Source organism: Pinus tabuliformis, chromosome J, assembly GCF_031772625.1.
Source record: "Pinus tabuliformis cultivar Carrire ecotype Pingquan chromosome J, CPIR1, whole genome shotgun sequence".
In the NCBI taxonomy this organism is placed as follows: Eukaryota; Viridiplantae; Streptophyta; class Pinopsida; order Pinales; family Pinaceae; genus Pinus; species Pinus tabuliformis.
This window is the reverse complement of record NC_142295.1, coordinates 88,651,896-88,670,745: the sequence shown is the minus strand read 5'-3', so window position 1 is coordinate 88,670,745 and position 18,850 is coordinate 88,651,896. Positions and strand designations below refer to the sequence as shown.

Sequence of the window (18,850 nt, the reverse complement as noted above, 5' to 3'; positions counted from 1 at the left end):
AGACTTACCCCCTTAGGAGAAGAGGGTGAACCTTTAGCGGGGGGGGGGGGGGGGGTTGGTTTTTGATTGTCTGCTTCCTATGTTTCCTCTATTTGTGAGCTTAGCGGGGTGAATTTATTTTCTTCGTCCATTTTGGGAGGGGGATGCTCAGGAGGGGCCTGCTGGGGACCTCTTTCGTTTGGACCAACCTGCTTTTGGGTTTTCCTGGCACGCTTGACCTGGTTCCAGCCTTCTTCTTTACCCTTATCTGGTTCAACATTGGATGGACATCCTCTGGCGAAGTGACCATAGACATGGCATTTTCGGCATTTGAAAGGCCACTGCTCGTAATCTAGCTTCTGCAAGTGAGTACAGCTTCCTACTTTGATATTGATGGCTTCCGGAAGACCCACCTCCAGATCTACTTCTACGCAGATTCGAGCACAGTCATATTGATCTTTGATGTTTGCCCGATTTATGAATTTCCCGAGGGTGTTGCCGATGTGCTTCAACAAGTCCCAGTTCCAACAATGCACTGGGAGGTTTGGGAGTCTGACCCACACTGGGACAGCCGTGGGAACATCGACTGCAGGGTCGAAATCTGGCGTCCATTTGTTGAGATAAAGGCCCTGGGGGCCCATGAAATAGGGGCCATTTTGGAAGATCAGATCCTTGTTGTCTTTTGAGGTGAATTCGAAGAGGAAAAACCATCTTCCTAAGAAGTAAGAAGTGACACTGTTCTTGATCAGAGGAGCCCAGTTCCTATTGACCCAGTTTTCGGTGGACTTAAGAGAGGGCTATAGACCGGTGAACTGGCCAACAAGGGCCCGCTTAGCCAAGGAGAGGGCGACTTGAATCGGGGTCTCTGGCGGTAAGGAGATTTCAGGAATGTTTTCGAGCCTCTTGACAAACTTGGCTGCTTCACTCTTTTTCTTTTGCGGCAAGCCAGCCAAGAGCCGAGAGAAGGCTTCGGCAGATGAAGGCGGAGTGGGGGGGGGGGGGAGAGAGCCTGCCTGGGGCAAGCCCGGGACTTCCATGGGGGCGAACCCGGCTTACTAGCCCATCCCAGCGGCAAACGAACCACACAAAATCACAAACTCTCAAAAGGAGAAGCTTAGGAACGACGCAGCAGGGCAGGGGGCCCAAAGCCACGGGCCGCAAGGCAAAGGGATCTAAGGTGCAGAGGCGCCGAAGCATAGGCAGAAGGCTAGGGCTTCATGGCAGTGCTCCAGGTCTCGAACCACCGCAAAAAAACGATGATAAGCATTCCCTAACACTTTGATTTCTATTTCAATGTGTAATGTTATACTATATATATTTTTGCAATTTTTTTTGGTCAAACCCAAACTAATATGGGTTTGACCAAAAACCCATTGCAATATCCACTGCGGCAGGGATAATAAGAACATTTATAAATATATAGATGTGAAATTTATATAAATATAAATAATATTATTAAAAACCATCATAGATTCATCTTAATTTTGGATCTACCAAGGTTCAAGGAATCAAATCTCTCTAGGTGTAAACCTTTGTTTAAATTTTGCATTCAAAAGAATGTTTACATTAAGAAGAGCCTTTTTGGTAGAAATCACATAGGAGAAAATTTTGCCTAGTGTGATTCATCATGAGGAACAAATGTGTGATTCATCATGAAGACCAAATGTTTACATTTTGAGATATTTGAGTTCATTAAACACTTGGTAGATCCAGAATAAAGATAACCCTATATTGACAATAATAAAAGTATAATTAAATTAATTTTAATGATTGTTTTAATTTTAGCAATTTAAAATATATCATAAATTGAAATTGATATTTACCAATTAAATAAATATTTAGATGATTATCATAAATTGAAATTGATGTTTATCAATTATTTAATTTTTATAATTTCACCAATTTTATTTCAATTAATTTGTATAACAACATCTAAATTATCAAATTACTTTTAAATTATTTCTATTATTATAAAAAATAATTCATAAATGATAGGTTCATTACTATTCCTACCATTTTTACAATTTTTTAAAAATAATTATCATATATACTTTTCAATTTAAAATAACCAACTCAAATACTTTCCAAATTATTATATTTTAACTAATAACAATCAACATTCATTAAAATCATTTATAACCATAACCTCATATATTCATAACCGGAAGACAAACAACAAATATTACACACACCTTGATTGTGGATAAAACCCACAACCCAAACGCCACCGAGGAGTAGAGTAGCTCACGACTCAGGAATAGCAATGGCAATGGCACCCCCGACATTCTCTCTCTCAACCAATCATCAGAGGACAGTTTGTTGGTTCAATAACGCTAAACCCATTTCCAAATGTATTTCAATTCCAAATCCATATACTTCAATGCTCAGCTGCTGCGGATTCAGTACTGTGGGAGTGCAAAATAGCATGGCTTGGAACATGGAGAGCCACAGAATAATACAAGCAAAAGATTTACAGCAGAGGAGGACATTAAGGGCAGTAGCAGAGGATACTGAACTGGTCTCAGAGGGGACCCAAGAGGAGCAACAACTCTCTGCTGTTGTTTCACAATCTGACAAACTCACCATGATTTTCAAGGTAATTCAGAACTGATATTTTAGTTTCTTCCGTACACACGTGTAGGTATGTATTGCTGGCTTAAAGCAGAACATAATTTTATAAAGTAATACCCACATGGTTACCAGAATCCGCAGTGGGTTATTTTTTTCATACAACTGCAGGAATAATGGGTATGGCATGGTTCAGATTTTTCTGTGTCTGCGACTAATATTAGTGAATTTTGAGACTAAGTTGGGTATGGTATAGTTTTTAAAATGGGGAAGTGGGAGCCTGGCTGCCACATTTTCAACACTGATAACCTTGGTTTGGGGTCATCCTGATATTATTGTTGGGTGTTTATGTCAGAGGATTGTGGTAAGATTGTAGTAACTTGTGGGGCTCAGATTCCATTGATGATGGCTCCGACTTCGAGAATTTTCTGAGTAGGGGTTGCGATGTAATAGTGGGAGCTGTTACAGTTTAAAGAAATTTATGGCGCTGTAGTCGGAGGACTTTGCCTGGTTTTTAAATGCTAAACAAGTTTTCAGGATGTGCTGGAATTCTGAATAGAATATGGGTACTAGTGAATGATCCACAGACAATGATAGAACTTCCGGTGTTATTCAAAATATCTGGATTAGATCTGTTGAAGTTAGCCTTTTTCCCCAACAGCCACTTGATGATTGGAAATTTGTAACTGACTGATGTGGACCTCGCAAGCCAGGGTGAGAACATGGGTGCCTAATGGGCATGGAGTTGTGTTTGAGCCCTAAGGTTTGTGGGGTCAAAATTAAATGTTGCTTAAAGAACAAGAACTTTGTTAGTTTCAGGGAAAGACTTGTTTTGTTCCCACTGCCCCCTCACTTCAACGTTAATTTATCAAAAAATCTGCAAAATACAGTAACTGAGTTTCCCTCATGGAATCTGGCCCATAATACCAATAATGGGATCCATTCCTTTGACAAGTAAATACATTGATGATGTGACATGTCAAATATCCATGACAGATGATCAAAAAACCATGTTTTGACTTCAGAACTACTTGGAAATCCATGAACACCAGCTTGCACATAAGATTGTCAATATCTACTAAAGAGAGCAGATCAAGAATATGCTTGGAAAACCAAAGTATATGTAAGGAGACAACCAATTACCCTGATGATCGCACTATCTCTTAACTGAATTTCTGGAGCACAATTGCCTTTGAACGGGGTTTATCCAAGGTGCCAAAATCTGTTGTCTTTCTGCCTAACTGATAGACGTTTTGAGCTGGTAAAAAATCTCAATTTATGCTCCTAGAGTCCTAACAGGGATTGCACAGTTCCCAAATGAGCTTAAACTGGAATTTCAATGCTCCTTTAACTAGTGAAAAGTGCAAGCCCCACATGAATGCAAGCCGTGCTCTTCCTAAAGGGTTTGGAATCCTCTGTTGTAAATGTGCTCATATAGATGCCAAATTTTTTGTCAGGAATCTACTGTATTTGATGAATATCATATTCTACACTATGTATTGATAGACGAGGCACCTATCTTTGTAAGCAGCCACACCCGGGTTGAAGTTGTACAAAGTTGACCCTACTGACTTGAGGCACGAAGTTCAAACCATCCCCTTGCCATGTATTGCCTACAAACTGGAGGTGCCCAATGAAGTCCTAAACTCTATAGTTGCAGTATACACACTCCAATCTTGGCTAGAATGGTTCCAGTTGTTGCCAAAATCATCTCTTGGATTATTCTGTTTTGTTTTCCATGGAGTAAGATAAGATGAGATAATTTTATTAATGTCCAAATGAATGACCACAAAAGTAGGTCAGTGGGACGAAATAATACATCCAGTACGAGTACAATGTGGAAGTGCAAATGCATCTACTAGAAAATGCCAAAGCTAAATCTAGGATACAATGAAGTAAAGAAGGATACAACAATAGGACGGCCTCATAAATATGTATATAACCAGATCAAAGGCCCCCAGTGATGTAGAAGACTATGTGAATAAGTTCTTTGGAGATCGATGATGTCAAGAAAGCCCGAGTCTGATAGCCAACAGCGAGGGGGGTGATAGCAGCGCTGGCTCTCTATTAGAGTCCTCTGGATCCAACGAGGTGTCTGGCTGCACGATCTTGGGGGGGATGTGTAGGAGTGAGGATACTTCTAGCATCTGAGGCCAAACTAAAGAAGCTCTGGATAAGTCTTTTGGCTACTCTGCTAGGGTTGGGGAGGAGTCCGTCCGGGGGGGGAGGGCACCCTGCTCGGAAACTATCGGGAACTAATCCCTCTGATGCTCTGGGTGTGAGTGAACTGATGTGCTGTTTGGCACCTCTGCAACGGTCTCGAGGATATTGTTTGGCCTCCCAAGGGGGGGGGTGGGGGCTGAGGGGAGACCTGAGGTCTTACTGTTCTGTGACTTCTACTATCGGATATACTCTGGAACTCAGCTCGTCATTTGTTGCTTAGAGTGATTGTCTTTTTCTTTGATGTTAATAATATTGACCATTGAGTGGGTCTCTCTATGTTGAGACTGTTACTAGAAGATTCTTATAATTGAAATTGAAATTAAAGTTTGGAATTTTATCAGTGTCCAGAAATGACTAACGTAGGTCAATGGGACTCAAAAGTATGGCTAGCTTTAATAGCCAAAGGAGAGTGGATGAGGCATGACCCAACATTGAACAAAATTAAATCTAATACTAAGTAGCACTAAAGCATCTAAGTATAACTGGCAAAGAGGGTAGACCAAGTTGGGGTAAATACTAAAGTATCAAAAACCGGCTGTGAAATTGAGGTTTTGATAACTGTAAATGTTATTTTCACCTTTGGAGCTGTCCATGCATGATGGGCAGATTTTGTTATTTGTGCACAATTTTATTGATATTTTCTTTGTCAATTGAGATTTTTCTTGTTCAGAAGTTTAGTTGTAATTTCATTTTGACTAAAAAAGCCATAAAAAAAGTGCATTATATACCTTTATGTTTGTTAATTTTAGTGCTTTTTAAAGTGGAATTGAATTTCTGATGGCAACAACTGTATTTCTGTTCTATGCAAAGGCTGATGGCACTATCACTGAGTCATTGGTGGGGAAGGTTTCCCAGGCATTACAGGTGACAACTTCTCCTGCTACTTGATATATCCCGTACCAATCTGAATAGGCTGGTCTCTTTTCAGTAGAGAAATCATTTGGAAAATTTTATCCCTAGCCAACTGTTTCAAAAGATGCAACAGCTATTCTAGTATAAGATCGGATGTCAATGTGCAGGCTTTAGAGGATGTCAGTGATGTCAAGGTAGAGACTCTGGAGGGTATTACTACTGTTGAGGTAACTGGAAAAATCTGATATTATTTTGTAATAATGACTCTGAAATGCAGATGTGTTGTTATTTTTCACTTGCTAAAGCAGTCCCTTTCCCGTTTGATCATTACTCTCAAGGAAACTTTCTGGTAATTCTTGCATGGCTTTGTTTTTTAACCTGTGTCAAGTGTTGGTATTTGACCCAATCTGTGATCAGAGGTGAAAATTTCTGCACAGTGCAAATGCTCTGCGAATTCAGACTTTTGTTTTCAAAGAGCCTTTCACGATGAAATTGAAAAATAAAGAAGAAATCATTCAACCATCATTTTGTAAAATGATTTTTCCAAAATTTTATGAGGATTATTGCACCAAGAAAACAAGTTGCAATAACAAGGTGGTGCAAGTTCGAAGACTACATAGCTACAATGACCTTGGATGTTGATAGATTTCATGGTTGCGAAGCTTCTTTTTACTGTGATTAGGAATGGGAATTATATAATTAATAAAAACAAAAATTGAAGGGTATTTGCCTGCAACCATCTTCAAGACTGATACTTCACTATCACAGGAATGTTGAACTTCAGCGTTTTAAAATAAAGAGCTGCATTTTAATGGTAATGCAGCACTTATTTTTAAAGCAATCAGCGCAGTCAGACTTTGGCATTCATCTTGATAGGCCTCTGGTTGGATTACATTATATTGAAGAAGTCATAAGAATCATGCTAATTCCAATGCCACTGGTCCCTTCTAGTTCTTTCCTTTTTCATCTCCTGCCTCCTTGAATGAAGTATAATACCAGTTTATTTTTCACAGGAATGTTGAACTTCAGCATTTTAAAATAAAGAGCTGCGTTTTAAGGGTTACCCAGCACTTATTTTTTCAGCAATCAGCGCAGCCAGATTTTGGCATTCATCTTGATAGGCCTCTGGTTGGATTACATTATATTGAAGAAGTCATGATAATCATGCTAATTCCGATGCCACTGGTATCTTCTAGTTCTTTGCTTTTTCATCTGCTGCCTCCTCGAATGAAGTATAACACCAATTTATATTTCCTTGTACCCTTGAAGATTGTAATCCTTGATAATGATGAGTTCCAATTCATCTCCACCTTTGGATAGGTGGATTATACAAATTCATCATCTTCCTAAATTGGTTCATTTGTTACCAATTGCCGATTTTGTGCCAACATACTGCTTCCCCATCTTTCGGACATCATCATAATTCTCTCTGTTGTTGGTAGTAGATCTCTAACATGGATGTATTGCGGTATTTACTATTAACACATCTTATCACACATAAACATAACAAAATGATAAACCATAACAATGACCAGAACCAAATATGCAGTTCAAGTTAAAACAATAATTAAACCCTTGTGCTAACTTGTGAATGCAGGGAACACGAGCTTCATCAAATTCTTTTTGCATCCTTGTTATCGAATTTTGACTTTTTTGAAGCATCATGTTCAAGATATTTTTAAAGTCTTTTGATGAAGGTATTATCGATTTTGATTTCATTGTAATGTCCTAGAATGTCGTCATCTTCTTATAGGAAAATGTCATTTCTTTTCTCCATGTTTAATACGAAGGTACCTGGTTTTTCAAACTAGGGTAACCCGAGAATTATGTCAATCTTTCCTTCAAACATAGTTATGACATTGAATTGTGATATACATTCATAATCATCAATTATTTACTTGCAAGTCCTTAATTTCATATTGTGCTTTGAAATAAGAAACATCTTTATTCTCAATTATATTTGGTTATGGAATGAATAATTGATTTGCTAAATTAATGTTAATGTAATTTTCCCCTGTAGATGTTTGCAGCTCAGGTGGGTACTTCTGCACAAACCTATGTGTCTAGTTGTGTAGAAGTCGTCCATAGTTTCCTTAGGTACTTTCTCTTGTGTGAGAAAATTGCTAATGTAACTTAGCCTAAGTCTAACTTAGGAAAAAACACATTATTATGTTGGCTTATTGAACTAAAGAAACTTAGGAAAAATAAAATAAATTACTTTAGTGAATATGTTTTAATCTCAACCATTGATCTCAAGTGAGGCAAGATTTAATCTCGGTTGTCAATCACTTTGGAGATTAGGGTTAGGGATTTAACTCAATGTAAAGTTATAGAAGAAAAGCTAGGGAGATGGGAAAGACACACTACAACAACACAAGATTGAGAGAGTCTTCTCAGTGAGTGCTAGCTCCAACAAAGGGCAACAAGTAGATTTGGATCAACCAAGGTGTTGAGAAATCTAGGGCATCAAGATTAAGTGATTTCTCTATTAATGATAACTGCATGTGAACGCTTTTTCCATGACTAGATTAGGACCTTCTCTTTAGTTAGATTATTATAGTGTTCTTTCTTCATCAAACAACTACCAAAGCATAAACTATAAAGAGACAAGGAAGACAAGATGTAGGCTATCAGCCAGGGCCAAAACCTCTCCCACTTGAGAGGAAAACCCAAACGAATTCTTCTTCTTATAGAGGCTTCAATTTGAAAAATACAAAGACCAAGACCCTTGACCTATTTGCCACTCCAAGACCAAGACACAAAGCTTCCTTAATGAGATCCTTCTTGCTTTAGTCAACAATAGTCAAACCGATGCTCCTTCCTCCTTCTCGACTACCCTTCAGAATTCGGCTTCCTTGCTTCAGACTTGCAACCCTTTTCGGCCCTAATTCAGAAACTGTAGCACATGCAAATGACCTTTTCTTGTGCCTTAGCAACTCGGCTAGTAATGCACCTTGATCTTCTCCTTGTCTTGACTTACGAGTATCACAACAAGAACTTGGCTTCTTCTGTAGTGGACAACCTTTTTCCTCGCACGTGTGGAGTAGATTATCCCAAAAATAGATCAAAAATTATCTTAATTATATTCGTCCTTCCTTCGTTTGGATATAGGTCTCCTTCTATGATCCATGCACATCTTTATTGCAGACTTATCCTTGACCAATTTGTTTGCCTCCAAATGAGAGTCGAGCTGCCTATATATAGTGATTTGCCCATGCATATAAGCCGACTTGATAGAGGGTGAGCCAATATGTCCTTTGATGTAGGTCATTTACTCCATCTTATAGTCGACTTGAAGGAGATGCTTTTGCTTGGTCTTGGAGGGCCTTCTTATTCTTTTAATGACTCATACAAAAATGTAACATGCCCAAGAAGGGTCCTTCATACATGACATTGACTCAATTTGACTTTTATGACTTGATGACAAAACCTAAAGGTTCACAATGGGAACCTTAACTAAAATAAAATTCCTTGATCATGAAACCCATGATTCAAGTACTACAAAAATAATTTTATTTTCTTCTTTACATCAATTACATAAAATCACAATTACACGTCATTATGAAGACCGAACCTAGTTACACTTTTCAACACTCCCTCTTAACTAGGGAGGTATTCATAATGGTACTTGGACATTCTCAATTTGAAGAATTCTCATAAGAAGAGTTGGATTGGTAACCCATCTGTATAGCATCATATCAACCAGCATTGTCACATAGCAAGGCCTTGACTAACAACTCTATCTCTCCACAAGATCTGAGCTCAATGTTGGCGAGGCCAATGATGTATAAACACCCGCATCATTGTCTCTCTCAGAAAATACCCCAGCTGGGTTCTCAGGGTGTGTTCCACTAGGACTATTCTTGTCTTGGATTCCCAGTGCTCAAAGAATATCGGTCCTCTACGACTACGCTTATCTTGGATGCCGTAATTCATCCTCAAAGAGCATCGGATACCAGATGTTTACCCAATCCTCCATTCTGTCTTCCCAAGTGAAGACAAGAATGATGTGTCTATCTCTCCCTCTTAATTAGGGAGGACATACCTATTCCAATGAAGAAATGTACTCATTCCTACAGAAGGAATGTACCTAAGCTCCCTCTTGGCTTAGGAATTTTGCTTCCAAGTTTCTAGCAAGTAAGAAACTTGTTTCTAGGCTCCCTCTTAATTAGGGACCTACAATAGCTCTTCAGGTGGAGATGATGGGACAACCAGCTGCTTGAATAACTCCTTCCTCACAATGTCATGAACTTCTTTTCTTTATTCGAGAGTCTTCATGTTTTGGGATTTCTTCGTAAGGCACAGACCATCCATCACTTTCATCCATGAGTCAATCATGTCATTATTCCTTTCATCGGAAAGTGATTCATCAGTTCTTATCTAGCTTCCTTCATGCTATGTTGCCTTCTTCATGCTATGTTTTCTTAAGGATCTTTCGTCCTACTACATGGACATCATGGGTGGAAGATATCCATAGATCTTCCCTTGGAAACCCTGCATAAGCCTGTACATATATCGTTCAAAAATAAAGGAATGAACATTAAATAAAAATTACCTTTGTGATGGTCTTTCATCATGACATCTTCTAGTTTGCATCAACATCTTGCATACATATTGACACATCTCCCCAATATATATGTTGTCAAGGGTCTCTTTCTTTTTTAGACTTCATCAGAGTCTACATATATTTCATGGTGATATCCTAGTTAAATCTCTCAGTCCTCGGATGTTGATTGCCCTTTTCCATAGATGCATATTTCATGATCTCTTAATTTCTTTCTTCACACATTTTCTTCCCAGGGACTTTTAATCAAAGTTCCTCCAATCACTGTCAACCACCTCATATTTCGTATGAGGACATATTTTGTTGATTTCATCTAGACAATGTGACCCATGCCTTCCTGCATCCTTTTAATGGAGGAGATCCTTTCCTTTTGATCATGCTCTTGAGATAGAGCATTTATCTATGTTACCTGCAACCATATGACATGACTCTTCAATATCGAATATAAGCATACATACCTCATTTTTCTTTTAGGTCATCTCAGACTTCCTTCAACAGCTTCCTTGATTGAAAGAACTTGAATCCCTTGATTTGCTTTACCTCTTTTGTCATCATACTCTTATCCCATGAATTCCACAAGTTGGAATTCCTAATGAAACCCTTGCTTCCTTTTGATTGGTGAACCTTCTGATGAAGATTCCAATAGAAGATCTTGAGTATCCTCATCTAGTAGATGTGTCCTTTTGACAGATGTATGATGAGCCTTATACCAGATGACTTCCCTTAAGTGCTTCGAATGAGGTTTCCAAGAGCTATATTCTTTCATAGACCTACTTCAGCTATCATTCATGCTTCCCTATGATGATGTCACGAGCTCTTGCTTCTAATGCTTCTTATGATGCCATTTCCTAACATGATGCATCCTATCGTGCTTCTAATGGTTCCTAATTGTTATACTTTACAACAGGAAGACTTGAAAATAAAATTTGAAAAGAGCTAGGAGAGGAAGACTATCTCAATCATAATAAAGATCTTTACTTCCTCTTTCTTGGATTTCTTCTTTTCAGCTTCCTCTACTTCCTCGGTGATATGGGTTTCTTCTCTTCCTCTTTTGTTATCATCCTTCTTGATCTTAGGACAATCTCTTTTGTAATGCCTATATTCTTGACATCCATAGAATTGAATCTTAGCCCTGTTCTTCTTCTTTTTTTGAGAACCAAACTTTCCAAATTTTCCCTCTCTTTGTCATTGTAGCATAAGCTTGGTTTTGCTCACCTGATTCTACATCAGATTTTGCCTTTAGCCTGGATTTTCATTCTTGCAGAGTGACCATAAATCCTGGAATGGAGTGGCTTCTTTCTTCTCATAAATACTTGAAGTAAAGTTACCCCACTCCTCTGGTAGTGCATTTAGTACTACTATGGTCATTTCTCTATCAGACATGACTTCTCCCAGATCTTGAAGTTGATCCCTGATTTCAGATATCCTCATAAAGTATGAGGCTATTCCTTCTTCTTTTGACATCTTTAGCTTGTAGAGTTCTTGCCTTAATGAGATGACTTCTCCAACAGTGCTTATGGAATACAACTCTACCAGTTTGTCATAAATTTCTTTTGAAGTTTTGAGTTTTGATACATATGGGATGAGGGGATCCTTGATGGATTCTATGAGAATCCTTTGAGCCTGAACTTTCCCTTTCATATATTTTGCAAGTGCTTGAGCATCTTATTTTGCTGGTTTGGCGATAGATCCTTTGACATGTTCCATAACCTCATTTTCAATGAGATTCAAATCTGTCCTTTTCTTCCATGCAAGATAGTTTGAAGCCCCAACCAATTTGTTGCTTTCCTTGCAAAAAGACATTTTGACAGATTCAGATGTGGACATAAATATACTTACTTGATGGGATGCTCCTTCTACTTGCTGCTTCCTTGATGTTGATGATGATATAGAGAATATAAAACTTCTCCTTGATGAAGATAGTTTTCTTCAAGAATGATCCTTGATCCCACAAAGAGGGAGATTTCTTTAGATCCTTTGATGGTGATGTCTTTGTTGATGATGATCAATGATGACTTCTTGATGATGTCTTCAATGGTAAGAACCTTGCTTCAACGAGAGAGGGATTGCCTTAGAATCTTGATGACAACGATTTTGGTCTTGCTTTTCTAGAAAGGAACTTGATGTATAAGTCCTTCAACTTGAGTAGGGTCTTTGAGGTCTCTTGAGATGACTTGAGGATTCCAAGACTTCTTTCTAGTGTAGACTTCTTTTTTAATCTAGGGTTTTTGATACTTCTTTTGTAGATCTTGACTTCAAGATGATCTTCTAGATTCACTTTGATGCCTTCATCGAGATTTGATCCTTGAGGGTCCCTTGATAAGATGCCCTTCCTTGACTTTGTCACTTTAGCTTTGATACCATGTTGAGAAATCTAGGGTGTCAAGATTAAGTGATTTCTCTATTAATGATAACTTGCTTGTGAATGCTTTTTACTTTACTAGATTAGGATCTTCTCTTTAGTTAGATTATTATAGTGTTCTTTCTTTATCAAATAATGACCAAAGCATAAACTATCAGGAGACAAGGAACACAAGATGTAGGCTATCAGCCAGGGCCAAAACCTCTCTCACTCGAGAGGAAAACCCAAACGAATTCTTCTTCTTATAGAGACTTCAATTGACAAATACCAAGACCAAGACCCTTGACCTATTTGCCACTCCAAGACCAAGACACAAAGCTTCCTTGATGAGATCCTTCTTGCTTTAGTCAACAATAGTCAAACCTCTACTCCTTCCTCCTTCTCGGCTACCCTTCAGAATTCAGCTTCCTTGACTCTGCTTCAGACCTGCAACCCTTTTCGGCCCTAATTCAGAAACCCTAGCACATGCAAATGACCTTCTCTTGTGCCTTGATTTCCTTCGCTTTAGTTGGAGGTCTCTTCCTTGGCAACTCGGCTTGTAATGCACCTTGATCTTCTCCTTGTTTTGACCTACGAGTATCACAACAAGAACTCAACTTCTTCTGCAGTGGACAACACCCTTTCCTCGCACGTGTGGAGTAGATTATCCCAAAAATAGATCAGAAATTATCTTAATTATGTTCCTCCTTCCTTCGCTTGGATATAGGTCTCCTTCTATGATCCTCGCACTTCTTTATTGCAGACTTATCCTTGACCGAATTGCTTGCTTCCAAATGAGAGTCGAGCTGCCTATATATAGTGATTTGCCCATGCATATAAGCCGACATGATAGAGGGTGAGCCGACATGTCCTTTGGTGTAGATCATTTACTCCATCTTGTAGCTGACTTGAAGGAGATGCTTTTGCTCAGTCTTGGAGGGCCTTCTTATTCTTTTAATGACTCATACAAAAATGTAACATGCCCAAGAAGGGTCCTTCATACATGACATTGAATCAATTTGACTTTTATGACTTGATGACAAAACCTAAAGGTTCATAATGGGAACCTTAACTAAAATAAAATTCCTTGATCATGAAACACATGATTTAAGTACTACAAAAATAATTTTATTTTCTTCTTTACATCAATTACATAAAATCACGATTACACATGTCATCATGAAGACCGAACCTAGTTACACTTTTGAACACAAGGAGGGTTGATTAGCTGGATCTGATCTAGGGTTGTAAGTTGTTCATTAGTTGGGCCATTATCCTAGGATGTTAGCCCAAGTAAGTTTGGATTAATAATGAAAAACTTTGATTGGGTAGAATCTGTGTGTTGTTTTTATGAGATTGGTTTTTTATTTTTGCTTCCGCTAACTAAGTTAAGAACCTAGCTGTGTAAATTATTTAGTAGATCTGCAATATGCTAGGTTTAACGGAATCTAACATGTTATGAAAGCTAGATCTCTAAGAATCGATCTTAAGGTACTAGGTTTTAGAAAATCAGAAAGGCAGAAAGATTTTCTTATGTTGATAATTACTTGTGATACTCTTATGTTCTTATTAACTTTCTTATGTTCTTCTTTTATCTTTGTTTCATCAAGAAATTATCAAAACAAAACATGAAGATCAAGGACACTAGATGTAGGTGGACAACCAGGGCTAAAACCCCTATATAGGGGAAAACCCAGTCAAGAACTCTTCCTTCAATAATTCAAAATGAGATAGACCAAGACCCTAGACCAATAGACCTTCCTCCTCCACCAAGTCAACCCTCAAACTGTTCTTCCAACCTTCAAAGATCAATTGCAACAATACTGCATCAACATTGCTTCAATATTGCATCAATACTGCATCAAAGACAAATTTTTGACCTACTGCATCAGAATTTCAGCCCAGCTTCAAGACTGCAATTTCAACCCTCCTGCAGCTTCAATTCCTTCGCACGTGTGAGACAAGAGAGAGAATTTCGACTTCCTTAGCAAGATAATGACCTCCTTCTCCTTTGCTAGCCCTTTCCTTCTTCTTCCTTGGAATTTGTACCTTTTACTGCTTCCAGCTATTGCAATTCGAACTTGTTGTGAGTGAGTGACAAATGAGGTCGAGTTTCTCCAATATATATAGGCTTCTTGTGAGGTCGAATTCCCCTGTTGAGGCTGACTTGTCCTTCCTTGGGGTTGACTTGGTGGAGGAGGGCTAAAAGACCTAAAATACAATAAAATAAATTTCTTCTTTGACAAATAAATCCCAAGAAAGGTTCTTTACAATATGACATGGATAAGGGCACTTGACATAAACCCTAGAAGTCTTCAATGGAGACTTTGACCTAAAAACAATTGACCCAAGCATGAAACCCATGCTTTAATAAGTCAATTTATTTAATAAGTCAATTTATTTTTCTTTCTTTTGATAAATATATTCAAGTAGAATTATGAAGATCGATACTAGTTACATTCTTCAACACTCCCTCTTAACTAGGGAGGTATTCATAATTACCTATACATAAATGTACATGGAAAATTTCCAAAATGAACTACGAAGAGTTCTGGCACACTCAGTGCCTCGGACTAGATACGTAACCAAGGTTATCTATCCGGGTGGGACTAAGATGGATTAAAGTTTCCAGCCAGTCTAGGTACCATCATGCTTACTAACTAACCATCAACCTAGGGATCTAGGTGCGCATCCAAGGTCAGAGCTCCAAGACGAATGCCACCCTCCCTCCTCGGGATCTAGACATCAAACACACATAGGCCGTCTAGATGTCCTCCCAAGCATCCACTATTAGATGCTTCAACTCTCCCTAATAAGCTAGATATATCCACTTGTACAAGCATGCTTCTAGAGTGTTTGACTTTTTTATGGAGAGATATACCTGTTCACACACAAACCCTAATCAACAATAAACTTTCAAATATACATATACAAGTAAACACAAACCTTCAGGGTCCTCAATCATCCTGATGCCACTTATTCATATGCAACCAGTCAGAAGCTTTTCTTCTTTCATTTCTTCAACAACATCAAGACATCCTCAATACATTGTAGTACTTTCATTTATTTTCTGATTTCTTCTTCAAGGTATCCATCATGATCATCATAATATGCCCTCCCTCTTAATTGGGGAGATGTACTCTTTTCTTCTAACCATGCTCCCTCTTAACTTGGGAAGATCAACCACTTCTTCTATAACATCGAAGAACCTATCATGGCTTCATTCCTTCTTACAATATCACGGTTATCATCATAACTTCCTTTATCATGCTCACCAATATTATCAAGTCAATTTTACTTATGAACATCTCCAACATCTTGAAGATTATGTACCTGCACAACTTAAACAAGTACAACCAAATACAAAAGCATGAAGTTAACTATATCAGAATCATGTCAATATAATGGAAGCAATTAGACTTTAGATATCAAACACCTAGTTAAGTTCATGATTAGCAAGAAACACATACTTCTTGCTAGGGTTATGTCATAAACCCTAGACTTCATCATCAAGACTTTGAGTAACTCAATCATGATATTAGTCTCATTATATCTAGGGCCTCAATATTGCTTTCAAAGATATATGACAACCTCTTTTATGATATATTGCAAACCCTAGAATCCATCCTCGAGACATAAAGCCTTAGATATCAATTCTGCAATGCATCTAAGGGATCAACAATTTTCAGAATTTATATATTAGACTCTACTAGGGTTTGTTGCAAACCCTAGATTTTATCAACAAAACTAAATCGTATTAGAAACGATATCATTATATCCTAGAATATCATTCTTATACTAAAGTTTAGTTACAAATCCTAGAATTCACAAACTATGAGCATCAATAATTAGGTTAGCATACTCACATATACATATCTAGGATTTCATAATCATGCACTAGCATATCACAACAATATCTACTAGGTAAACCCAAGACATAAACATCAATATATCAAAATTAGGTATACAACAATTTCATCAGACTAGGGTTTTGATTAGACTAATATACACATAGGGTTTCATTTCTAGAATCTTACTTACAAGGGCTTTGTTCATAAACCCTAATTCACCAAACCCTAAAGATCTAGGGTTTCAATACATAGCATAGACATTAATAGCAAACCCTAAAGGGCTAGGGTTTTTATCATAACAATACCAAAACATCAAAAGAATAGGAATTCTAGATTTCATCAACAACCCTAAGTAGACTAGGGTTTCATAATCAATATTGACACACCCTTAGGTTAGGGTTTTACAGTGAACCTTTTTAGGGTTCCACAAGAATAATAATATAATGAGGGTGGATTCATTCTAATGATTAATCACCCTAACAAGAATCATTATGATTCAAAACCCTAGATGTAACAATGTTAGTAATGTAAAACAAATTTAAAAGAAGAATGACCATACCTTTTGCGTGAAGAGAACTTTATAACAAAGCTTATAGTTTAAGACATACCTTGAGTTGTTCCTTAACAAACATTGTATGACGTCAATTCTTGAAGGGCTTCCTTTGCAACATAACTTCTTTCATGCTTCAAGTTTATCTTTTGAAGTCTCCTCCATAACTTTTGTGTATTCTGCAAGCTTTCCTAATCAAGGAAAATATAAAGAAAAGGTTACTCTCATACAATACAAACACATCTTGATAAGAGAGGGAAACCAAACATAAAAGATAAGACAAGGAGTAAGATACTTATCTTTGGTAAAATGGTGAGGGATCCCTCTTAATCCAATCTTTAGGGATACCTACAACTTTATAAAAATGATATGTTATACCTATAAACTCTATAAAGGAAAACAATTCAAAACAAAGATAAAAGATTAAGAGGGCTATGTGAGAGAGAGAGAGGACTTATTAGTATAAGTCCTTGACTTCTGCTTCTTCAGTTTTTTTCTTCTTAGGTGGATCTTCATTAGCAACATTCACATGTCCCCTCTCTCTCTTCTTATTTCTTGGATTCTTTGGACAATGGCTTTTGTAGTAACCCATCTTGTGACAATTATAACATTCAATCTTGGATAGGTCTACTTTCTTCTTTGGTCCTTTGAACTTCTTGAAGGTTCCCTTCTTCTTGTGATGAGCAGAATAGGCATTCAAGGTGTTTTCTTCTTCCTCCTCCTTGTTGTTTACTAACGATATTCTAGGTTCTTCTTGACTACATGCATTTCACATTTGTTGAAATGTTGGAGTATTCTTCCAACTGTTAAGTCCTGATGCAAAGGCACTCCAAGATTTTGGTAGTTCTAGAAGGGCAATAATTACGAGCTCTTTTTCTGGGACAACTTCATCTATAGCTTGGAGTTCATCTCTGATTCTGGATATCCTTATAAAATATGATGAAACGATATCATCATTTGTCATCTTAACAGTTCTTAGTTCATTCTTGAGGCTAGCTATTTGTTAATTTTAGGTATGTTCTATGCTAGAGCAATTTATTTGAATTTTCACAGTTAGCTCATTATCTTTTCCAGATTAGCAATCACATCAGCATAGAACATAAATATAAATCGCAAAAGACAAGCCAAGACAAGAGGACACAAGATGTGGCGCCAGCCAGGGACAAACCCCACAATGTGGGGAAACCCTTGATCAATTCTTCTTTTATGTTCTTCAAAGTTCAGTAGAGAAAGTGAGAGAGAGATAGTACATTCACAATAGAAGTCAACACTTTGACTTTTGATATCGGCAGAGATTAGTTGAAGACATATTGCTTCAACTGATTCTCTAAGGTGACTCCTTCACCTATCACAGTACTGCATCTCGTCCATTTGCCGCACCTTACCGTGTAGCACCATGCTGCCCCATCACAGTGCTGGACCTAGATGACTGAGCTGCTTTCATCTTCATGCTGCTCATCATGCTGCATCTTCCATGGTCTCATTCATCATCAAGCTGCCCATGCTTATGATTACATTCATCATGATGCTGTCCATGCTCCATGTATCATTGTGCTGCCCATGCACATGATCTCATACATCATGTTGCATCTTCCATCATGCTGACCATATATCTCATGATGCTGTCCATATTCATCAAGCTGCCCATATATCTCGTGATGCTGTCCATATTCATCATGCTGGCCATATATCTCGTGACGCTGTCCATATTCATCATGCTACCCATATATCTCGTGACGCTGTCCATATTCATCATGCTGCCCATATATCTCATGATGCTGTCCATATTCATCATGCTGCCCATATATCTCATGATGCTGTCCATATTCTACATAGTGTATCTTTCATGCCATGCCATGCCATGTCAATGAATATGCTGACACAATTCCACTGAAGATTGTTACAGTCATACCATTGACTGC

At 37.9% G+C, this 18,850-nt stretch overlaps 1 protein-coding gene across 1 annotated transcript in view; it reads left to right on the top strand.

Annotated features, from left to right (window-relative positions):
• The first annotated feature begins 2,144 nt into the window (after positions 1 to 2,144).
• Positions 2,145 to 18,850, top strand: part of LOC149225650 (Heavy metal transport/detoxification superfamily protein) — a 97,929-nt gene continuing 81,223 nt past the window's right edge. Inside the window, exons 1-3 of the mRNA XM_089377236.1 lie at positions 2,145 to 2,575; positions 5,581 to 5,634; positions 5,790 to 5,849. Of these exons, the coding sequence (XP_089233362.1) occupies positions 2,243 to 2,575; positions 5,581 to 5,634; positions 5,790 to 5,849 (447 nt within the window). The 5' untranslated portion in view covers positions 2,145 to 2,242. The remainder of the gene's footprint in view (positions 2,576 to 5,580; positions 5,635 to 5,789; positions 5,850 to 18,850) is intronic.